At 38.6% G+C, this 25,914-nt stretch overlaps 1 protein-coding gene across 1 annotated transcript in view; it reads right to left on the bottom strand.

The window, feature by feature from the left end:
* Man1a1 (mannosidase alpha class 1A member 1) overlaps positions 1-25,914 on the bottom strand; it is a 184,978-nt gene that overhangs the window by 107,876 nt on the left and 51,188 nt on the right. The window contains exons 4-5 of the mRNA XM_052164469.1: positions 25,163-25,278; positions 12,194-12,274 (exon numbers count right to left, since the gene is read on the bottom strand). Of these exons, the coding sequence (XP_052020429.1) occupies positions 12,194-12,274; positions 25,163-25,278 (197 nt within the window). The remainder of the gene's footprint in view (positions 1-12,193; positions 12,275-25,162; positions 25,279-25,914) is intronic.

Below are 25,914 nucleotides of genomic sequence, written 5' to 3'. Positions count from 1 at the left end.
CAGCCCAGCTGCTGGGTCATGTTATCAATATACAAATTTTACTATAAATGTCATTGAAACTATTTTCTGCCGGGAGTGTAACAAGTAAAGGTCACAGAAAAGCCAGTGAGGAGCTCAGTTAATGACCACTTACTAAATGTTTTCCAGTATGAGGCACAGAGGGCTTAAGTAAAAGCACACAAATGCAGCAGAAACGTAATCTTCCTATTGGAATTAAGTTCAAGCTATTGGGGAAACAGCATGTTGGTTAGTTTTCTCAGCTTGACACAAACCTAGACACACCAGGGAAGAAGGTGAGACCTTGATTCCACCAGATTGGCCTGTGGGTGTGTCTGTAGGACATGTTCTTGATTGCTCATTGATGCAAGACACACAATTCCATCATTGTTTTAGTGAAGAAATGTCTGAAGGGGTTCAAATGAAACCCTTTCAGTTGGCTTTACTCTCACTGTCCCATCACACTCAAACTCAAAAATACCTGCTCGCTTGTTGGTTTGTTTTATTATGAGTCTGTTCGAATTTTCCAGTTTGGGTTTCTGATGTTATATTTTCTCATTAAAACAGAAGGTCCACAAGGGCTGTTTTGGATTCAAAGCAGAGTCTGACACAGTCTGCAGAGGGTGACTTCTGCCACTGTCCTATGACAGTTTCAGATGAAACATTCCATTCTGCAGGGAAGTGGTTTTAAACTAGAAGGGAAACAATTCAACAATAGCTCCAGGAAGTCCCTAAAATCGAAAAGATTAACCAGGGACCTTCCTCCTCTCAGTGTAAGCCATAAAGCTGCAAAAGAAGAATCTCAGACAGGCCAAAGTGCAAAGACAGTCCTGAGACCAACCAGATACCAGCAGAGCTGCCTAGAAGAGGACTAAACCAAGCTAGGCACCAGAAAGGATGCTCTCCCGCTGAGCTGCCTGCAGGATCTCAAGGCTGTGAAGCAAGCTCAGGGCTCCCAGCTTTGGGAACTCTCACCCCTTCTGCTGTGGGCTTTGGTGATGTAGCTGTCTTTGAGTACTCCAGTAAAACCTATTGGCTCACTGTCTTGGAGTCTGTATTTTCGTCTGTTGTAGGTTCCCTCCTTATCTAGGATGAATGTGTGCTGTGTCTCCAACATAAAAGTTTTCTTTACACAATACCCACACCATGACTGTTCACTGTGTGTTTTCTCTCCACGTTTCATCTAATCAATATTTTGCCCAACCAGGATCACCTTGGTGAGCCTGATTTGGGATATTCCAAAAATATACCTTTGAGACCTTCTTCCTCTTTGAAGGGGCTATTCAAACTGACTCCTCTGAACTTCCAGTCTTCTAGTGGTAAAGATTTGTTCCTTACTACACTGCAGCCTTTCTAGGCTGTTATCTCAATAAGGATGTGAATGTAAGAAAATGGATGACATTTTGGCTTTTTTGCATTCAATCATGTATTCACAGATCATAACTAAAATATTTTTCATGTTTGAGAGAGAAAGATAAATTTGAGCCCAATTCTTCAACAGTACTTTTGAATGCGGTTGAAGTGGATGGAATTGTATTGCTGGATTTTGTTTGCTTTTGTGATTACTCTTTGTTTTGGGAAAAGTTTAGTTTTACATGTTTAAAATTAAACATGAGTTATTTTATGTTATCAAATTTTAGTTTCAAAAAATTACAACAACCAAATTGGTGCTTTTCTTTCTTTTTTTTTCTCTGGTCGCTAGGAAACCTGTAGAATACATTTCTGTCCACCGCTTAGATGATTAACAAGTTGGCGGAGTCTGAGCTAATCTTATCTGCAGCTATCACACGCCCTGACTTCCACAGTTCTGCTTGATCATGCACAGTTTCTGTAAGTCATTTTCATCCTTTGCAGAATGAGGCAGGAGACAGACAGATTGTCTCGGAGTCATCTCCTGCAAGCAGACTGCGGCAGACTGAGTGTGAAATAAAACATCAATATATCCTAATTTTCTAAGGGATTTCTAAATAATGTTGTGATTATCCATCGCTAAAATACATTCCAAAAACAATTTCTAATCCTCCAAACATTCCAAATGTCTGAATCTTATCAAGTCAGAAATGTCCCCCACTACTAAGCACACATCCCCATCTTTCTTTCTGTTCAATTTGTCTCTCTCCTCCCATGTTTTCCCCCTTCCTAGATGGCTTTGAGGCCTGGATGCATGAGCTAGTCCTCTTAGTAAGTCTTCAGTGACCTTTGTACCAGTGTTTTAGCATGGTACATAATGTATAGGGTAATTTTGCTACAATTAAAATAAAAGTCACCCTCCGCTTCGTCAGTCTTGGACCAAATACTCTATCTTTTTCTTATGGAAAGACAAACCTCCCACTCATCATAGAAGAATAAACAGTCCTCCCTCCCATCACAGAAGATTAGTCCTCCCATCAGTTTGGTGTCCAAGAGGTTGGCGATGTTCTTCTAGTTGAGACTCAATAACAGCCTGTTTCCTTCAGCATGAAATGCCTCTAGGTGTGATCCCTTAATTTAAGGAATAAAGTAGGTTTTAAAATCAGGTTGGCGGTTCATTAAATTAATAGCTTGTGTGGCTATGTCCTGTCTCAGATTTTTTTTTGTCACATTAGTGCATTTAAATCTCATTTAAATGCCTGTTTCTCTAACAGTCACCTCGCTTCTAGCCACACTTCATTATAGCTTGATGGTGGGGAGCTCTGCCAAACCTAGTGAAAGTTTCTGTCTCTACCCTCTTATCATTTCAACTCTTCCTGTTTTTTGGATTTTTTTTTCCTCCAGGGACTTGCATTTTGAGTAAAGTAAGGCAAGAACAGTCTTAAAGTAAGGAAGAACTAGTCTGTTTCTTAATTCGCAATGTCTCAAGGGGTAGTCAAGCTATAGAAATCCTCTATGGCAACCAAAGATGTTTTTTCCAGATTGTTCTTCAGAGCATCAGTGCCACCATGACCTATTAAATGCATTTCTGGTTCAATATAGTTGTTGGCATTTTCTACCCAACAAATATGAGTTGGTATATGGAAAACACTTGGGGCTGGAGAGATGGCTTGGGGGTGACGAGCGCTTGCTGTTCTCACAGGGGATCTGGGTTTAGTTTCCTCAGTGCACTCATGGTGGCTTACAACCATTGGTAAATCCAGTTCCAGAGAATCTGATGCCCCCATCTGGTCTCTGTAGGTACCAGATATTCATGTAGTACACATATATGCACGCAGGCAAACATGCCTTAAAAACCACTTTATGATTACGGTGTAACTGTGTGCATGAGCCTGCAATGGGTATGTGAAGGTCAGAGAACACATTTCTGGAGTCAGTTTTCTCCTTTCCCCTTTATATGGGACCAAGGGGTCAAACTGAGGTCATGGGCTTTATATGGTGGCTTGTTTACCCACGATATGTAATATTCATATGCTCTTTTTTTCTACATGTAAACGCTTATTTTGATAGGCCTTTAAGTTTACTTTATTCATTCATATTTGTAAATTTTCAATACCTCCTTTGATTTAATTACTCTTATTCTACAGCACTGGTTCCTAAAAATTGTTCCTATAGGTAATTCTACTTTAGTTGTGCCATTTTAAAAATGGGAAGTTATAGTGAATTAACTGTGTAAAATACAAGGGAAAAATAAAATTATGCTATTTCTTTACATTGAGACTTCAAGAAATATATAGAATGTGGCTTTTATTACACCGAAAATTACAGATTTATTCTGGCACATTGAAGATTCTAGTGAGGACATTCTGAATTTGTATATTTACCATCCCCAGTGAGGATTTCATTCCCCTTGAGTGTATTATAGAGCAATATACATTCATCTTAATACATAAGATGAATTCTTAATACATAAGAACATACATTATTTTTAATAAAGGCCATTTATATTTAGTATTCATCTTATCTCTACTTATCTGTATATAATTATGGTTGTTTGAACTCCTTATATAGACTTTGAAAAAAGTGTGATTTGGCCTCTTAATGTTATTACAAACTATTCTTTTGGGGGGTTGTTGTTTTATTATAATAGAGAGATATTCAGACTTTTGAAGATTGATAAGTTACTACTCCTTTTGTAGCTCTTACTGGTCCAGACATATATGTCTTTGTCTCACCTTACTAACTGAAAACACTGTTGGAAGATTGTAGAAGGATTATTAATATTTTTAAAGGAAAAATACAGTGGCCTTCCTAATATCAATTCTTTTTCTTGATCTCTCTGTGACTCTTTTTTTAAAATTTATTGATATATTTATTTACATTTCAAATGATTTCCCCTTTTCTGGACCCCCACTCCCCGAAAGTCCCATCAGTCCCCTTCCCTCCCCCTGTTTTCCCACCGAACCCTTCCCACTTCCCTGTTCTAATTTTGCTCTATACTGCTTCACTGAGTCTTTCCAGAACAAGGGGCCACTCCTCCGTTCTTCTTGTACCTCATTTGATGTGTGGATTATGTTTTGGGTATACTGAGCTAATATCCTTTACATTTCTGAATGTACTCATAAGTTTATCAGACAGGTGTTTCCTGTCTTGCTCACACAGTGTTAGATTAGAGTTCCCCTGCATACATACTTGCTGACTTATGTTTGTAATGGTAACTGTCCCATGGAGTGCAGCCCTAACTAGAGGTGCCCAGTTTCCTCAACTTCACAACATAAATCTGAGAATTATTTTTTAAATTATGTCAGTGTAGAGCTACATATATCTATCTAATGGTGATCTCTAATTTTCACAACATTCTTAACTCTCACTGGTGAAATCAGAATCTTAAATTTTGGCTGCTTAGCAACTCTTCAGTGACATAATTTATGAAAATGAATTTTTCTAGACAATTCTAGGAAATTCTTTGATCTACATGTGTGTAGAGAACTTTATAGATACATGAAATCAAGTTATGAATAAATTAGCCATGCTTCAGAATATTTCTATGAAACAACTGTATGTTTCTATCTTGAAACAAAGTCAAGTAACTGGCCATGGGTAGAATAAGGTTTTCTGCTCAAATTCCTGGTAGCCAATTCTCTTAAGTTCATTGGGAAAACAAAAAAGGAATTGTTAGGTAATGAAGTGATTAGGGAAAAGGAAGGGGAGGAGATCTACACAACCAACCTAGCACATACTACTTGTCATATGGCAATCACACATTGGAGAGTAAATATGTACTGACAAATTGTAACCATAGGAATCAAAGCAGAGATACTGGAAAGGACCTAAGTCTCAGGAATTATAGGACACTCAAGAAAAAATATGGTAAGAAGATAAAAATCTTTATGAACCAACATTTAAAAATTACTTTAAAACAGAGATGTATACCAGAAAAAAAATCTTAACTTTTTCTTCAAATAAAATTTAAGAACAAAAGAATCCACAACAAACTAATTTTTACATAGTGAAATTGATTGACAGCCAAATATGGTGAAGTGATAGTCATTTTCAGTGAAGATATTCCTCATTGTCTTCTCCGTTAAAGGTAGTCAAATAAAGAACCAAAACCACGCTGCTAGCCTTGACCTATAGGTTTCTACCATGCTACATCCAGATGTAGCTTGGGTCTCACATCCAGAGTCCCAGCCTAGACTGGGCACACCTGCCTAGGCTGCAATCAACCTCTAGGCTTCTACTGTGACCCATAATGCCTCCTCTTGACCCATAAGCTCCTGCCACACCATATACAATCTTCCAACCCCAAAGCTTCAGGGGAGTCTGCCTGGTCCTTCTTTCCATAACCTCCTTCCCCCCAAAACCTCCAAATGCACCCCTATAGTCAAGGCTAGAACCAGGATGCATATACTGTATACCAGCCCAGTACTGGTGTCCACCTGAGCTCACTCCACCTAAGCCATACCCAACATCTAGGCCAAATTCAACCTGCACATCTTTTCTTCTGCTTCAATCCACTCTGTCTATATCATGCACAACTCCCATGCACAAATCCCACTGTAAAAATATAAACAAATTTAAAGAGAAAAGCAGTTATCTCCCCTGTTAAGTCCAGCAGTCCTGTAAAAGTGTTTGCCAAATGAGAATTACACAGAAGAGAGCAGGACACAGAATTTCAAAGAATAATTATAAACTTTATCACAGAATTCAAGGAGTTTAAAGAAGACACAAAGAAACTGTTCAATGAAATTAAGGAGAAAGAACTCAAAGAGAATAAGTCCCTGAGTAGAGCCCAAGAGAATATAAACATAAGGCTGGTGGGAATGGAAAAGACAATCTAGTACTTGAACATAGAATTCTATAAAGGAAACATTGAAGCTCAAATGAAGATGGAATTTCAAACCCAAATAATTCAACTAGGAAACTCAAAGGAAATCTTTACAAGTAGAATGAGTCATGCTGAAGATCAAATATCAGGACTCAAAGATAAAGTAGAGGCTCTAGACCAAATAAGTAAAGAAAAAATAGAAGAAATCAGCATACAGGAAATGTGGGATATTATTGAAAAACCAAACCTTTAAGTTATAGCATAGATGAGGGAGAAGAATCCCAAGATAATAGCACAGAAAAGATCCTCAATAATCTCACAAAAGAAAACTTCTCCAAATTAAAGAAAAACAAACATAAAGATACAAGACGTATACTGAACTGCAAAAAGACAAGACTAGAAAAGAATATCTCTACAGAGTATCATACTTAAAACACTACACGTACGGAATGAACAAAAGGGTATTGAAAGTTGCTGCAAACCATCCAACCAACTAACTAACTAAGCAACCAAACAAAATATAAACAAGAAAACAACCAAACACGAGCCACATGTAAAGTAACATCATCAACATAATAGCAGATTTCTCAGTGTAACCACTGAAAGCAAGAGAAGCCGGGGACACTGCATTACAAGTCTTGAAAACCAGGATGATCAACTGAGACTAATATACTCTCCAAAACTACCTCCCAAAGTTGAAGGAGAATGAAAAAAATTCCAGACATAAATATATTAAAAGAAAAATTATATCCAACAGATCAAATTAAAGTGAATATGGGAATCTATATTTTGGGCTAATGAGATGAATGAGCATAGTCAAAAGGCTGTGAAAAGAGATTGAAGCCATAATTACTAAGCCATAAGGTACCAATAAAACACAAGCAATAAAACCAAATATGAACAATAGGATGATCACAATTAATACACAATGACTTTAAATATTAATGGTATTAGCTCTCCAATCAAAGGACACAGGCTGGCTGAATTGATCAAAAACTAAAATCTATCAATCTTTTGTCTACAAAAAACACACCTTAGCTTTAATGAAAAGCAATACCTCAGAATAAAAAGGACGGAGAGAAGTATTCCCATCAAAGGGACCAGGGAGCAAACAGGCATCATTATCCTAATAGCTGAAAAAATAAACTACAGACTAAAACCAGTGAGATACAGAACAACATTCTAGTCAAAGGAATAGTTATTAAAGAATACATCACTATCCTAAGCATGTATGCACCAAAACCAATTTTATAAAAAGTATCTACTAGGTTAAAAGACACAGACTAACATTAATAGGTAGGTGATTTCAAAAATAGGTCATCTGGACAAAACATAGAGAAACATTAACTAATATATAGTCCAAGGAACTTAACAGACATCTACACAATACTTCATCCTAACATCCAAGAAAACACATTCTACTCATTAGCATACCAGGGTTTTCTATAAAATAGACTGCATTCTGGGACACAAAAGAAATCTTCATAAATTCAAAAAGATTGAAGTAACTTCATGCTTCCTCTCTGACTACAACATAACTTAAAATTGATACTAAACACATCTCTAGTAAACACCCAATTCATTGAGTTAAAAAAAATCATTAAAGTATGCTTAATGGATCAAAGAAGCATTCAAGAAAGAAAAAGCTTAATAGAACTAAATGAAAATGAAACACAACAAAAAACCTTGGAACCCATTGAAAGCATACTCGAAGGGAAAATTTATAGGTTTAAGTGCCTATATTAAGAAATTCAAGCTGTGGTGGTACTGTCAGGAGGAAGAGGCAAGCAGATCTCAGTGAGTTCGAGACCAGCCTGGCCTGTAGAGTGAGTTCCAGAACATCTAGGACTACAAGGAGAAACCATGTCTAGAAAAACCCAAGCCAAAACCCAAACCCAAACAAAAAACAACAACAAAAAACCCAAAACAAAAAATCATTATCAGAATGATTTTTGAAATCACTCAAAAGAAAATAAAAACTTGGGGAAAAAAACAGAACAAACCAAATTCAATACAAAAAATAATGAAAGAGAAGTGAGAATGGTATCAGGAATCAATAGACACTAGATTCTTTGACATGATTAAGAGAGAGAGAGAGAGAGAGAGAGAGAGAGAGAGAGAGAGAGAGAGAGAGAGAGAGAGAGAGAGAGAGAGAGAGAAGATTCAGACATGAACAAGGAAACAGACACCAAAGAAATTCAGAATATTATAGGGGAATATGTAAATACAAAGTGTATTCTGTTAAATTGGAAAACTTGGGAAGAAATGGATGAATTTCTAGATTCAGCCAAATGACCAAAAATAAACCAAGAAGTCAAACACCTAAACAGGCCCATAATGAATGAAGAGATTAAAATAGTAACTAAATTCCTCTGAACTAAAAAACGTCCAGGGCCAGATGGATTTACATCAAAATTCTACCAGACTTTTAAAGAAAAATCTCAAGCCAATCATTCTTAAACCATTCAAAATAAGAAAAAAAAAAAAAGGAAGAAAAAGAGCAGATCCAAATTCCTTCTATGGAGCCAGTATCACACTGAAATCAGTATCATACTAAAATCAGATAAGAGACAATAAAAAAGGAAACTGTAGATTGGTATCCATGATGAACATAGATTAACAAGTGCTTAACAAAATATTGGCAAATAATACAAACACATACCAAAAAGGCTGTATGTATGCCATTACCAAGATGGCTTTATCACTTAAATGCAGATATAACAGAGGCAAGTTAATAATGCAATAAAATGCATAAATGAACTTTATAAACAAAAATCACACGATCATGCTAGTAGATTTAGAAAGAAAGTTCTTGAGGAAATCTGACAGGCCTTCCTGTTAAACATCCTAGAGAATGTTGGGCTAGAGAGAACATACCTCAACAGAATAAAAGTATGTGTGAGAAGTTAACAGCCAACATCATCCTAAATGAATAAAAGCCTGAAGTAATTACACCACAGTCAGGAATGAGACAGGAATGTCTATTAGGACACTCCTTTCAATATTATCCTTGAAGAACTAGCTATAGCAATAAGGCCAGAGGGGAAAATTAAAGGGATACCCATATGGAAAGAAGTTAACCTAATTGACCATATTTGCAGATGACATGATTTTACTTATTAGAGATCTCCTAAAAAACTCATCAGAAAACTCCTAGACAAATTCAACAACATGACAGAATACAGAATCAACTTGCATAAAGCAATGCCTTTTCTATACACGAACAACGACCATTCCTGCAGAGCTGGAAGGAAACTCTCTACAGCTGAAGCTACCAATGCATCTCATACACAGGGCTCAGAGGCCCCAGAGGCCCCAGAGCTGGAATTGATGTGAGAGCCTCAAGGTTCTGAGCACTAGTTTTCATGATACTAGAAGACTCCAAGTAAGCTTCCAAATGAAGGAAGTAACCTACAGTACAGTCCATTTACTACACCCATGAACCAACAACAATGGCCAGCAGGGCTCAACAGTCCCAAGTCTGCAGAAGTGGCACACACGTTGGCAGTAACCACAGCTCTCTAACTGGACTTAAAGACCAACTCAACAAGAGGGAAATCATGCCTAATACTGGAAACCTAGTCAACTACCCAGCACTGAAGTCACGGATCTTTTACAAGCACTTGTAACTGCTATTTTACTAAGCCAGAATGATCCCTAGATACACTTTAAATCTATGTCCTTAGACCTACAGATAAGTGTAATCCTCACCCCTCTTCTAAGAAACTTCTCTTTGTAGCAGAGGCAAGCCATTCCAGAAAGCCACAACCAATGAAAACGCAGCCCAGTCCCAATTGGTACATTTAGAGCATAACTCCTACATCTAAGGCTCAGAGAGTATTGTGGAAGTGGGCACAGCATGATTGTAAGAGCTAGAGGAACAGAAAGCTGTGGGATTTTTGCTTCCTAAAAATATCAAAGGCTACACCCATAATATCTAATCAACATAAGTTCTTATATATAAGCTCAAAAGGAGTGCACTAGTAAACACTACTTTTAGAGGGAAAAGCTCAAGAGACTTCAACTCTACCCAAAGATCTACAGAGAGCTAAGAAATGTAGAAAGTGAAAGAAATGGTCTTCCCCATGCAAGACCATGTCAACTGTGTATCCCCTATCAAATGATCATCCCTAAAAATATATGCATATAAATACCATTGTACAAACTGAACACATTGTATTTATACATGTGTATACATTGAGTAATTGTATATATATACATATATATTTATTTATATATATATGTGTGTATGTGTGTATATGTGTGAATACACATATGTACATATGTGTGTGTGTGTGTGTGTAACAACAGTTAATGGAAACTGACCTCATTTATTTGAAAGAGGGCAAGCAGGGGTGTAAGGGAGGATTCATATGTATGCAAGAAAAGGGAAATGATGCAATTTTTTATAATCTCAAAAATAAAAATAATTATATAAAAATTCTTACAAGCTTTGAACTTATTATTGTACTTATAAGCAAATGAGATCATCTGTGGACATTTCATGTAGATAAGCACATCCACACATATCAAATACTCATAGAAACAGAACCACTCCTATGTATGGAAACCTGAAACTAAAACGAAACAAAGCTAATGAAAAGCGACATATCCTTAGAAGAAATAAAGATTTGTTTCTTTTTGTATTCCGCACAATTCCCATTACACTCTCAGACAAAAGGACACACGCCTTGTATCTTCCAAATTGTGTCATCTACGTGTAGATTATGGAGGAACATAAAAGCAAGGTCATCTTAGCACGCTGTGTCCAAACAATGAGAAGACGCCAGCTTAGGATGCTCAGGGACATGTTCATAAACAAAACATTAATTTGCTGCTTTAGGGATGCTAACCTGGGCAGTCCAAATAAATGTTAACAGAGCAGAGAAAGCTAAGTGGGAAAAAAAAAGAGGAAGGGGGACTAACCCGGCAGAGGCCTTTGCTTCCCAGGCTAGAATGATGCTTTGGACAGAATGGCACAGGGGACCATAGGGACCATCTGCATACTTTATAAAAATATGGTAGAACCGAATCCAAAGAGAAAGAGGAACCAGGAGTGTGATAGCTGCTTTGCTCTGAAGAGAAAAGCACCTTGGAGACAGGAACAAAGTCAAGCAGCCTCTCTCATTAAACATTTATTACCCTGCTTAAATCTGTTTGAAGCACAGAAATACATGAAATACTACACAGGCTAAGATCTACTCTTGCCCAGCCTGAGCCTGACGTAAATCTGACTGACGTGCAGTTGAAATACGTGATTGTGTTTCCTTGATGTCAGCTCTTCACGCTGTCAGTATTACAGGTGAGTCCATTCCCTAAACTCTTTAGTGGACACTTGACATCATTCACCAAGTTGTCTAAATGCTTTCAAGAAACTAGCATCAGTGCCCTTGATGAGCATGACACAAAAGTCTTTAATCTTCCAAAAAAAAAGAGAGAGAGAGAGAAAATTAAAAATCTGTGCTTTGCCCCAAGCAGCAGATAATTCATTAAGCCTGGACTCAGGAAGAGAACGAAGCATTTCTCACAGGGACACTGGCCCTCAGGAACATGTGCTGGCAAGCTCGGAGTTGCAACCCCTCAACCTTACAACTACTGTCGTTTTCAGATCGTATTTGTCATCCCTTCTTTACTTAAAAAAGTTTTTACCAAGCTAACATCCTAACATTAAAATAAATTTGGAGACAAGAATTCACCCACAAGTCTGCCATTATGCTGAGCACTGTTAATATGCCCGCAGACGTGTGGGATTTATACTTCTAATCACAGCATGCATAGCCTAATGGAGCCTTGCCTTTTAAAGGCAGCATCTTTACCTGACAATAGGAACTGTCAGACTTCCCCCCCAGATTGTTCGTTTAATTGGCACACATTTTGTGAACTAAAGCTGAGCGTCAGAACATGAGACTTCTGTGGTTTTTGTCCCCCGAAATCCACACCACACACAACACATTTAACAAAAAAGGGTAATTTGGAGACATTTCATGATTCACACATCTATATGACTTTGCAACTTACCTCCTCTCCGGACAAATAGTAGGCTGACAGCAGTCCACCAACGAAGCGTATGTTTACTTCAAAAACAGAAACTTCAGCATTCTGGGGGAACAAAGTGAAGGAGGTTAAGACGTAATGATAGCGTGGGGAATGAAAGCACATGACATGACAAGCTGCTGTAATTTAAAGTCTGCTCAGACCTGTGTGCTGTGATGGCCCAGGGGCACCTATAGCAAAGACGGGAAGTCCCTTCTAAGTGTGGCAAAATATGAGGAAACAGATAAGAAGCAATTCTGACTCAAAGCAAAATTATAAAACTACCACAAACTGAAATTCTTTCTTTCCTATATGCAGAAGCAGACCTAATGCTTGATATTCCATATCTGTACAAAGGCAGCGGGATCAGGGCTTTTATTATTATTTTTTTCCTATTCTCTGTTCACGTTATTTTCTTCATTTGCCTGCTTTTTCCTCCTGAAAGGCCAATCAGACTATAGTGTGGTTGCTAGCTCCACACTAGTCTAGCAATCTGTTTCCATTCTGTTAAAGCGGCACAGACAGAATGCTAATGGCACATAAACCCAGGGCGTGAGTTCCAGTGCTGCTCTATGCCTTTGCCTTCCCAGTCACAGCTCTGAGGCCACATTTCCTCTTGGCACAGCAGTGACAACAGTGTGCGCCGTCATTCCTAGAGTGGTTCTTACTGATATCAGTAGTGGCTTGCTTTCATTATTTATAATATGGCTTTACTCATTTCCTTATGTCCTTTAAACCCCACGCAGACCTTTGGAATTAATTAATATTCCTATGTCCTGTCCACAGAACGAGAAACAAGCCAGGCTGATAGTGATTAATGTGACCTCTTGAAGTTCACACAACACAAGGAGAATTAGGATTTGAATGGAAACTTGTTCATTCATAGTTCAAAACCTGTCTCTTCTGAATCCTACGGATACCTCACAGTCTGTGCTCCGTGCCTGGTTATTAATGGTCAAATAATTGTGATACTTAAGTAGTAATTACCGCCAAGAGTTTTATGGTTCTATAATATTTGACTGCGAAGTGCATCTGGTTTGTATTTTGTAATGAGGCGATTAGCACAGTATGACCCCCAACAGATATAAGGTAGACTTCATCAGGTCTACTAAGTAACTGTCACTTCTGGTAAACATCGGACCATTCACGGATAATGACAAGGCCTAAGAGCCAAATAGAATGTATGGAACCAGCATCTGGCAGGTGAACTTTGAAAAACCATCTGAGATATCACCTTTAGGGATCATTTATTAAGCAACTCCTATGTACCAGGCCCAGGCCTAGGTTCTGTACACAAAGTAATGAAAACTGACAAGATCCTTAAGCTTACTGAGTCTACATTTCAGAAAACAGTTTCAGGAATAAATAAGAGGTGGATTGTTTCACTCCTACGTGCTCTCCCTCAGAGGATCTAGGGATCTAACAATTAAAGCTCCTACTTAAGAAAGTTCCTGTGAAAGAAAGCTTATAAAAAGTTAAAACTGGTAGATAAAGGTAGATAAAACCATCATGAAATAAAAGCATGCTGTGAGATTATTTAATTGTACTGAATAATTTATGATTTTTGCAACTTATATATTTGGATTAAACACTCTCTGTATGATGCAATTTATCACTAAAACGTATCACTCCGAATGAGGGTCATTTAAACCCTGCTGTTAGTCCACACAACCTCTGATTTTTTTTTTAAAAGGAAAATTTATTTCATTTAGTTTGGTTCACACAACTTATCTCTCATAAATCTAGCATAAATAATGTCTTATAAAACTCTAATGAATTTAAGACCTTAAAACATATTTGCCTTAGTTTGAAATTGTATTTTTCAGATTTTAAACCAATAAACAGGTCTTCATGTTTTCACTCAGAGAATCCTATAGAGGTGATTTCATTTACTTATTCTGGCTCTGGGCTCATTACACATGCTTTTCCCATTTCCCCTTTGAAAAGCATTGGACAGTTGAGACCTTTCTATAGACAACTGATAAAAATTATTGCAAGGTAGGGGACTGAGCCATGCCAATTGTCATCAGAAATATATCTCAATCTAGACATCAATCACTTATTGGATGCAGTTAGTCAAGCAGCTATTGATCCAGCCCTGTGTGTATTCCAGAACCTGCATTCTATTTATCTTGCTTTGCTGTAACATACTGAAAGATAACCTTGCAAAGTCCTGTGCTCAAGGTCAGTGGCTATGACATTTCAGTTGCAGGGACTGAATAATCATCTCGGGAGACCAAGGCAAAGTCAGGATTGTTAGCTGGAGCCACCCAGGTTCCCAGTGATTAGAATACCCTTGTCTTTGAAAATACTTGCTCAGGGATATCAGAGCATCACAATCCTTAACTCTCCTCATCTTCCTGTGCTTGGAAATCAGAACTGCACAGGAGCAATGCTCCCGGCCTCTGCCCAATACAGTTCCTTCAGCCTCATTTTTCCAAAGTTACATTATTTACAAACCTTAGTTTGAACTCTCTTAATATTCTAGGGTATATTATCTTTTAGGCCAAAAGATTGACATTTTGGACACTTTGGATCACTCCTTACAGAACCTTAGGTGAAAAAAAAAACAATAAAAGGGTTGGGGGAAGTAAAATTTCATACTCTAACAAAATGGTTAGCAGCTATGGAAATTCTGGTCTGGAGCTAGGGAGATGGCCTAGTGGGTAAGGATACTTGTTTTACAAGTATTTGGGCTTAAGTTTGAATCCCCACACCCATGGAAAAAGGGTCGGTATGGCCATGTGTAACTGTAAGTGCAGCACTGGGGCTAAAGAAAGGAAGATCGTGGGAGTGTCATGTCCCTGGCCAGCCAGCCTAGCCAGAACAGCTGGCTGCCTAATGAGTGAGAGACCTCTCAAGGGAATAAGGCAGAGAATCATGGAAAACAACCACATACTTGTGCTTATAAAGCGCGCGCGCACACACACACACACACACACACACACACCACCACCACCACCACCATGTACACACATACATTAAAAAATAATTAACTAAAAATTCTGCTGAGAATTAGGAGGATTAGGTTGGAGGATGATTTGAGTGTTAGACCCTGGATAACTTATTTGCTGTCTCTTAACATCTGTTTTGTCACTGGTAAAAGACAGATGTCCATTTCTTACAAGGTACTCTGAGCCCATGAATGTCAGATAGAACCCATACCTGGAGAAGAAAGACATTCAGCAGACAGCTGTTGCCATCTGGATATTCTGCAGTATCTAGTGTATCGTCTTATGGGAGTCACAGTTTGAGCAGAATATTCAGCCTTTTGTTTAAACTGAATGAACCTGCCGATGTCAGGCAGATTAGCAACTATAGGTTGGACATATCTGAAGTTATATTATACTCTTAGGCAGAGCTCTTCTGCTTTTCTTCTAGCATTGCTATACAATAGAACACAAAATTCATGCATAAGCTTAATAAAATAGGTGGTATAATTAAGTTGACATAAAAATAACAGGAGGTTGAGTACTGTAGGCCATTGAGAAAGTATGCTTTGGTTATGAGCCTTACTTAGTACCTGTGCTGGCTAGATTTATATCAACTCAACACAGGCTAGAACCACTCAAGAGAAGGGAACCTCGCTTGAGAAAATGTCTCAATAAGATCAAGCTGTAGGCAAGCTGGTAGCACACTTTCTGAATTAGTGATTGATGGGGAAGAGCCCAGCCCATGATGGGTGGTGCCATTGCTGGCCTGGTGGTCCTGGTTTCTATAAGAAAGCAGATTGAGCAAATCATGAAGAGGAAACCAGTCAGCAGCACTTTTCCATGACCTCTGCCCCACTTTCTACTTCCACCTTCATGCTCGGTTTGAATCTGTGGCATTAGTAAATAGATTGTGACTCAAGAAAAGTAAATCAAATAAACCCTTACCTTCCCAAGTTACTTTTGGTCATGGTGTTTCATCACTGCAATAGAAACCCTGGCAAGGATAGAACCTAGAACATGGGCCTCTTAGACTATTAAGTTTAATCTCAAATTCTTGAATTCTCTCTTTTTTTTCCCCTCCAGTTTACAAGACATCTAAAATTATCAGGTAAATTGACAATGATTGCTAAAATGGAAAAACAATAATTTTCTCTCCTAATCCTTAAATTAACATTTTGCTCCACTCCTGTCCTAGAAAAGGCTTCATCCTAACCAACACATCATTAATCCTAATATGAAGACTCTAAGACTAATTTGGTGACAAAAATAGTGACCCCCTTCAGAACCTTTTCTAAAATGAGTGTCTGAAAGACTCTTAACAAGTGAGTCAACATTTTAAAAAGCACAGAGAAATTCTAGTTAAGTTACATTTTCATAAGCAACTTCTCCTTCAAAATTACCCTTAGCATGGTATCTATTAGATCCCAGTCAGCAGAATCACAGGCTTGGCCAGGAAAATAAAAAGATATGACAGTTCTAGAGCCAAGTCAGCTCTAGCTCCCATTTGTCTGAGAAATTGCAGAACCATATGCTTCCCCTGAGAAAGTAATTTATTTCATTGGGTCTCCAGGCCATAAGCTAGTTATTTATAATAAAGCTTGTTCAGACTTTAACTACTAGTATTCTACACAGCACAACATTTCCATTGAGTTGAAAAGATCTTTTGAAGGAGAACATTTCCAAGGCCCCCAACACATATAGAGCAGAGGACTGCGTAGTCTGGCCTCTGTAGGAAAAGATGTGCAGGGTCCTTGAGAGGCTTGAGGCCCAAGGGAGGGGGATAGCTTGGTGATGGGGGAACATCTTCTCAGGGACAGGAATGGGGTGAGGAATTGTGGGAGGAGGGACCTGGGGTGGAGGCAATGGCTGGATTGTAAATAAATAAATAAATAAATAAATAAATAAATGAATGAATGAATGAATGAATGAATAAATAAATAAATCTGAAGAGCAAAAAAAGAAAGAGTACATTTGGTCTCTAAATTCAGACAATCTCTTTTTAGCAACTCTTCCATCAAACTCTGTCAGCTTTCTACTCAGACCTGTAAGCACCGGCATTCCTGTGCAATACACAACAAACACACAAGTTTCTATGACAGCTGCCCCACTGCATACCAATAATGACTGTGATTAGTAACAACTTCCCCACTACAATTCATTATAGGAATTATGCCCAGCAGCAATGCTACCATACCCACACATACGATAACTACACTGCCTTATGTACAGGAAACTTTGCAATGCCTCTAGTCAAAAAAATTGCCTATAAGTCTGGCCTGTGTTTCCAGTCATATACTCCTCCTTAAAGAATGCTTCTCCAGAATGTGTGTTACTTCACATTTCATAGACTCAGAGTAAATATAAAACTTAATCTATTGAAGTATAGTCTCATCTGCTGAGTATATGCCCTCCCAGCTCTTAGCTTCATAAACAGCAGAATCTGTTTCTTAAGTCTGTTGGCAGTGTTTAAACTATTAAAGCTACAGAGAAAGACGAATAACCATGTTGTCTATGTTAATAGGCTGATTTTGCTATGAAAGGATCCAAGTGGCAACTCAGATCTATCAGGATTCATCACTAGAGAGATGAGGACCTCTCAGGGCCATAACTCTTTGTCTGGCAATCCTCAGCATCAGAGGGCAAATACTCCATCACTCCATTCAGCAGGATAACAAATTAATGATCTGTACCAATCGGGATTTAATGCTGCTTATAAACAAACCTTTTCTAGAAGCAAAATTAAGAAAAATGTTTTTTCTTTCATGCTTCATGGTATGTAATGGTGGGGTGGGTAGCCAAATACTCATTCAGTCAAGTGAGAAGACATGGCATTGGGGCTGAGGTGGGCTCACAGTCTTCCCAGAGGACTGCACAGCTTGTTTGGCTTACGTATTTAAATAAACATGTTTAAAGTATTTCTTCAAGTAAAACAAAATGAACACAACACAAACAAACACAAAACACCAAAAAAAAAAAATCTCCTTTGCGCCAACACCTTTATCATGTAAAATGTATTGGATTTACTACCTATCACGCACAACCCTGGCACTTTGCCAAATTTTTCAGCATCAGTGTTGGTCTAGAGCAAGATAATCTACTCCATTTGTGTCTTCCCTCCCCCCAAAAGCCCCACCTCCCACAACTAGTGCTACTTCTCTGCAGTGCACAAAGACAGTGTAAGAACACCATTCCCCTAGCTTTTGTGTTTTCAGAGACCTTGTTTAAGGAATTGCTGCCAGGAGAAAATGTCTACAGGAGAAATTTCTGTACAAACTTTGCTACTAAAGAGAAGATACTCTTTAGTACCTTCTAATTAATATAGTCTATTTTCAAAGTGCTATGAAGCAGTTCAAAATTGAATTGAGTATCACTCACTCAGTAACATGCTCCCGCACCAGGAGCCACCGCAAACATGTTTCAAAGCAGGTTAATGTTGTGTAGATCACCTGTTCTTGCATTCCGACTGTATAAAAATGGCTGCACAGGTACCGGTGTACTCTGTGAGCAGGCCTCCCGGCTCAGGCTCCCACACTCAGGCAGGAAGCAGGCCTAGCCAGGCATCTTCTCTATTTCACCAGCACTGATTGAATTCTTACTAAATGATAATCTCTAATCAGTACTGTGATATGAAGATTACATGTCTAAGTCAGATTCTTAGGATGCGTGTGTATTTCTCAACTTTTTTATTTCCTCACCATGAAAAAAAAAAACCAGGGTGAATGAATGAGGCAGATCTTGCTCATTATATCTCCTGTTCACTGTCTAGCCTTGGAAGATTAATAAACTACGTATATCTATAAAAGTTAAAAAAATACCATCTGTCCTTCCACAGAGATTGAAATAACCTATGCAAAGCATCAACCAGCATCAATCAATCAATCAATCAATCAATCATCAGGTATTAACCAAGTATAGCCCCTTTGGCTTGTCTACCTTTCTCTTTGTCTTCCTCAGAAAACCCAGCTCCAGGACAGGTGTCCATTTTTCCAGTTAGAGAAGCACCTGAAGTGTAAGTCACTGGTCCTTAGAAAGAGCTTGGTAAATAATTAGCATGTGAATGAATGGATAATGAATAAATGAGAGCCTAGATTCTTTCATCCTAGGCTTTCACTGAATTGCAATCAGGAAGCTCATCAGAGTCTATTCTGAGAGTGTTCCTCTTACCTGTATGCCTCTGTGGGTACCTGAGCTGAACACAAGCTCTGTCAATGAAGCCCCGGCTCTTCCTCCCTAAATCGTTTTAACCCAATGATTTATTGAAAACGGGTCCTAAAAGATGCTTGGATTTTGCATTGCCAAGTGAATCAACTTGTTATGCTTTAGTGAATGGCAGAATAAACCCATTGAAAAGCATTTGGCGAAGTAAATTTTAAGTGCTATAAACTGAATAGTTTGCATGTACACACATTTATTCTCAACTTTAGGATTTATTTACACTTAGCATGCAGAAGAATGTGAATTGATCCATCCTTGTCTCCTTGTATTAAGCTCAAATCCAAATGGATCAAGGACCTCCACATAAAGCCAGACACTCTGAAGCTAATAGAAAAGAAACTGGGGAAGACCCTTGAGGACATCGGTATAGGGAGAAAGTTTCTGAACAGAACACCAATAGCATATGCTCTAAGATCAAGAATTGACAAATGGGACCTCATTAAATTACAAAGTTTCTGTACGGCAAAGGACACCATCAAAAGGACAAATCGGCAACCAACAAATTGGGAAAAGATCTTCACCAATCCTACATCAGATAGAGGGCTAATATCCAATGTATATAAAGAACTCAAGAAGTTAGACTCCAGAAAACCAAACAACCCTATTAAAAATGGGGTACAGAGTTAAACAAAGAATTCTCACCTGAAGAACTTCGGATGGCAGAGAAACACCTTAAAAAATGCTCAACTTCATTAGTCATTAGGGAAATGCAAATCAAAACAACCCTGAGATTTCACCTTACACCAACCAGAATGGCTAAGATTAAAAATTCAGGAGACAGCAGGTGTTGGAGAGGATGTGGAGAAAGAGGAACACTCCTCCACTGCTGGTGGGGTTGCAAATTGGTACAACCACTCTGGAAATCAGTCTGGCGGTTCCTCCGAAAACTGGGCACCTCACTTCCAGAAGATCCTGCTATACCACTCCTGGGCATATACCCAAAAGATTCCCCAGCATGTAATAAGGATACATGTTCCACTATGTTCATAGCAGCCCTATTTATAATTGCCAGAAGTTGGAAAGAACCCAGGTATCCCTCAACAGAAGAGTGGATGCAAAAAATGTGATATATATACACAATGGAGTACTATTCAGCCATTAGAAACAATGAATTCATGAAATTCTTAGGCAAATGGATGGAGCTGGAGAACATCATACTAAGTGAGGTAACCCAGACTCAAAAGATGAATCATGGTATGCACTCACTAATAAGTGGATATTAACCTAGAAAACTGGAATACCCAAAACATAATCCACACATCAAATGAGGTACAAGAAGAAAGGAGGAGTGGCCCCTTGTTCTGAAAAGACTCAGTGAAGCAGTATTCAGCAAAACCAGAACGGGGAAGTGGGAAGGGTTGGGTGGGAAAACAGGGGGAGGGAAGGGGACTGATGGGACTTTCGGGTAGTGGGGGTCCAGAAAAGGGGAAATCATTTGAAATGTAAATAAATATATCAAAAAAAAAAAGAAATGCTAGGATTAAGCCCCCAGCAATACTGCTTCTATCTCAGCTCTATTTCTTCTTCCTTTGCAGTGACAATTGATACATTTATATGCATTAACTTTAAACAACAACAACAACAAAACAAGAAACCCGTGGACTTTCAGTTAAAATACGTTATAAGGAAAAGGTGTTAACTTATATGCAGGACATGGTATGTCCTCTAGGCTAGACTATTACATGTTATCTCTAAAAATGAAATGCCTTTTTGTTCTATTTCAGGCAAAGATTATTTTCTTCTCCCCTCCCATGAATGCAAAATTAAATTCTCAATGTTTTATGGAGGAAAATCAAGCAGTTGTTGAAGCAATCGCTAGAAGCGATTATGTGGCTTATAAAACTAACTAGAAAACATTGTGCTAAAGACCCATATCCTTCAGTGACAAGAAAAAAGTAGTCCATACACCTCTTCTGAATTTATGTATTACTCTTTTTAATAAGAGAAGCTCTAACTCTGTATCATTGATACATGTATTAAAACAAAACAAAAATGTCTTATAAAGACCAAGGTGGCTTAAACTCTTTATGTAGCTAAAGCTGGGCTGGAACTTCTGACCCTCCTGTCTCTACCTCCCAAGTCCTAGGATTAGCAGGCATGTGCCATCACATTCATTTTTATATGGTGCTGGTGATTTAACCTAGGATTTTGTGCCTGCTAAGTTTACTGACTGGTTTTGTGTGTCAACTAGACACTGGCTGGAGTTATCACAGAGAAAAGAGTTTCAGTTGGGGAAGTGCCTCCATGAGATCCAGCTGTGGGGAATTTTTTCAATTAGTGATCAAGGGGGAGGGCCCCTTATGGGTGGTGCCATCCCTGGGCTAGTAGTCTTGGGTTCTATAAGAGAGCAGGCTGAGCAAGCCAGGAGAAGCAAGCCAGTAAGGAACATTCCCCCCATGGCCTCTGCATCAGCTCCTGCTTCCTGACCTGCTTGAGTTCCAGTCCTGACTTCCTTTGGTGATGAACAGCTGTGTGGAAGTGTAAGCGGAATAAACTCTTTCCTCTCCAACTCGCTTCTTGGTCGTGATGTTTGTGCAGGAGTAGAAAACCTGACTGAGACCCTAAGCAAGCACTTTACCAACTGAGCTACACTTTCAACCTGATGACATATTTTTTAATGGGGAAATATGATTCTTTTGATAAAGAGGATCAGTAATTGTTTCAAGTCACTTCATGCAATGAACAGTCTACTAAGGCTTAAGAGAGGGTCAGTGGGTAAAGCATTTGCTTTGCTAACAGAAGGACCTGAGTTCAAATGGCAAGCACCATAGAAAAAGCTGGGCAGGGATGTACATATGACTACCAGAATATTTGGGGTGTGGGGGCAGGTGGGCTGCGGTGGGGGCAGGATCCCAGGAGTTGGATGGCAGGTAGCACAGCCAAAATGCAAGATGACAGTTCAATGAGTGTCCTTGTCTCAAGGCAATGGAGTGGAAAGAGATAAAGGAAGACACTCAGTGTCCTGCTATAGCTTCTCTTGTGTGTATTCCCAAACATACAATGCCTACCATAAACACACACATACACACACACACACACACACACACACACACACACACACACGGGATATGGGGGAAAGATAGATAGATGATAGATAGATAGATAGATAGATAGATAGATAGATAGATTGGATGATAAACAAAAAATTGACACACCTGGCTTCAATTTGTAAAAGAACATTTGAAAATCATAGCCAGATTTTCAATAGTTATTCATATCAAGGCACTAAAACATACATCTTTAGGTTAAAATTTAAACCTTTAAAAGTCAACATATTAACAAACATTTAGTGATAGCTCACTCCTTTACGAAGGAGGCGATGTGACACACTTTCTTAGTTTCTACATAGGTTTATTCCCTAACTAGATTTACTTTGCTTCTCAGAGGTTCCTGTAGCCCACAAAAATTCTCTTTTCGCCTAATTAGTGGCCCAAGGCCACCAATCAAACTTCTACTATGGTGATGTTTTAACTATTACCTGGAGAGGCCTCTGCACTTAGTTTTTGGAAAATAAAATAGTTCCTACCCTCCAAGTCTCTTCATTCCTCACATTGAGAGGAAAGAACCGCTGTAGGATTTGGAGAGGTTTGGTACAACACTGCATGTATCAGACAGAGCAACCCAAGAATCAGAAAAGGGTCCCGGGGCTACTCATAGGTCTAGTGCTATTAAAGTTTCTAGGTGTGGAAGGAATATTGCCATAGTGGAAAGACGAATGTGTGGGGTAGGTAGCTGGTGTCATTCCTAATAATCCGCATTGCTAAGACAATGCTCAGTGCACGCATCAAGCACATGCAAGACCCTGGATTTGATCTCTAGCATCACAAAAGCAAGCAAGCAAGCAAACAAGCAGGGAAGTTAACAAAGACCAAGAATTACTAAGGGAATAATCATAAAAAGGAAAAATTTTGTACTCTGATTTTCCCTATTTAGTTCTATTGATTTGAGCAGCACTGCCACATAACCTCCCAGATCACAGCTCTGTGCATTTGAACCACCAGCTCTTTATACCCACTTTTCCTCAGCATTTAAAATAATCACACAGGGCTGGAGAGTAGTTCAGCATTTAAGAGCACTTGTCCTTGCAGAGGACTCAGGATCGTTCCTCATACCCATAATGGTATGTCACAATCTTCCATAACTCTAGTTCCGAGGGATCCAACTCCCTGTTTTGACCATCTCTGAGCACCAGGCAATGAACACATATACATGTGAGTAAAACATTCATATATGTTAAAATAAATAAATCTAAAAAAAATAAAAATAAAACAAAAGACTTTATCACATTGGTCTCCAAGATTCTGGAATATTGGGATATTGTCTCTCTGGTATCCTAAAATCAATTTCCAGGAAGATTAAGTATAAACGTATGTCTGTAAAACCTAAATATAGCATGTGTAGCATTTAATCAAAGCAGGAAGAATAAAATATTAAAACTTGCAATTTATAAATCTTTTAAATTCAGCGTGATGGATAAAGACGCATTTTTACTAATCTTCTATGCTCTGGCTAACGCTGATGTCCAGTTGCTATGGGAACAAAGGAGTGTCAAAGCGCAGGATGAGCAGGAGCCCTCTCTCCTCCATTCCATTTCAACATGCAGTATGCTTGCTGTGGGGATTCACAGAGAGCAGTTCTTGGCTGAGGGAAATCACAGACAGATACTAGTGAACGCTTCCTAGCTAGACAAGAGGCTTACAAAGATTTCTGCAAAGTAATCGCAGATTTAAAATAGTACCAATAATACAGACACCAGTTAAGGACTTTTAAAAAGTCAAGGGTGCCATGCTTCCTTAGACTAAGCTCCTTGACAATATCCTTATGAGGGAGAACAGTAACTGTCCAGTTAGACCCAAGGAGACAGTCCCCTCTAGCCATGGTTCATCAAACACTTGAGCCGTCCCTTTATCACCATGTTCCCTCAGAGTACATTAAGTCTCAGGATACTTGCCAAGACCGTACATATATAAAGAAATTGAAAACTGTTATTTATGCACATACATCTAGATGTTAGTGGTTTTTTTCCAACTGTTCTCTTTCACTAACAGGAGTACATTAGCAACGATGTTGGAAGCCTGAGTTAAGGGGCAGTGGCCGCTGATGCCTTTGCACCATGTCAGAATTAAGCTCTGGGTACACAGCCCTGGTGACAGAGTCGGGGATTCAACATACAGCCAGCCATATGCTCTGGGAAAAAAACCTTAGAGGCTTCAACATCCACCTCACAGGGTTGCTATGGTATTTTGAACAAGAGGGATAGATAATGTAAACTACTTTAAATATTTATTTCTTTTGATTTGATTTACCCTTAACTTAGCAAAAAGGATATATACCATGCACAATAACTGAACAAGCATAGTGCTTAAGTGTCTTCACTATGTAGAGGTGCATTATGTGGAGAGGTAGAGAGCACTTAGGAAAGGGCTTGCCTTTCAGGCAGGAGAACTTGAATTTGATCCCCAGAACCCATGTCAAAAAATTGGGTGTGATGGTCTGTATGTGTAATCCCCGTGTGGAGAGTTGGGGACAGGTAGATTCTTGGGTTTTTTGGCTAGCTGGCCTAAGGTAGCAAGTTCTACATAGTACCCTGCCTCAAACAGTAGGTAAACCTAGATGAATTATAGCCATTGACACTATCCTCTATTTAATTTATGTACACATACGCCCGTAAACATATCAACACGTGCACACACATACATCAAAAAGTTGAATTTGCTTCTATTAGCGCAGATCAGAATAAACAATGGGTCTCACAGATGGATAGAGAGGCTAAAACCTAAGGACTCAATGAGAAAGTTCAACTTACCACATTAAAATCTAAATATTTTTTAATCCATGATTTAGCTTCTTGAAATTCAGTCTTCATACCCATAATGAAAAGGGTATCCAGAGCATCTACTATCGTAGCTCCTTTGATGTTGCCTGAAAAATACCAAAGATATCTTTTCAATGTATATATACATATATGTATATATATACATACACATACATACATATGTATATATGTACACAGAAATATATAGAAAATAGGTGACCACACCTAGAAAAAACTGAGTGTAATGCTCAACTTATTAGTGAACAGTAATACTGAATAGAGTATTATTTTCTTCCAAAATAAAATATAAAAATACACCATACCAAACCATTTTTTCCTCACAGGTTATAGGCTATGAACACTAATCTTTAACATTTGCTCCAAGTTGGAAAAACGAAATGGCTTGGAAGCTTCATTTGTGATTGTATTCTTCAACAAGAAAAGAAAGAATAAGCCTGAAGCACAGGGGCAGTTGTCATTAATTTTTGTGTAGCTGCACTGGAGTGTGCCTGAACGAAATTTGCTAAATGTAGAATTATCACCACGCTAGCTCTTTTTTAAATCATGGCTGTAGTCGCCCTTTATCTGCAGGCAATATGTTCCAAGAACCCTGGGAGATGCCTGCAACAGCAGATAGCACTGAACCTCATATATACCTCCGTTTTTCTGAAGCATAAATACATTTAATGCCTTTCCCATCTTAACACTTAAGCACTGCAGCCATAACTTTTGCAGTTTGATGC

Source organism: Apodemus sylvaticus, chromosome 19 (assembly GCF_947179515.1).
Source record: "Apodemus sylvaticus chromosome 19, mApoSyl1.1, whole genome shotgun sequence".
Lineage (NCBI taxonomy): Eukaryota > Metazoa > Chordata > Mammalia > Rodentia > Muridae > Apodemus > Apodemus sylvaticus.
The sequence above is the reverse complement of the archived record's forward strand: the minus strand, read 5'-3'. Positions and strand labels throughout refer to the sequence as shown.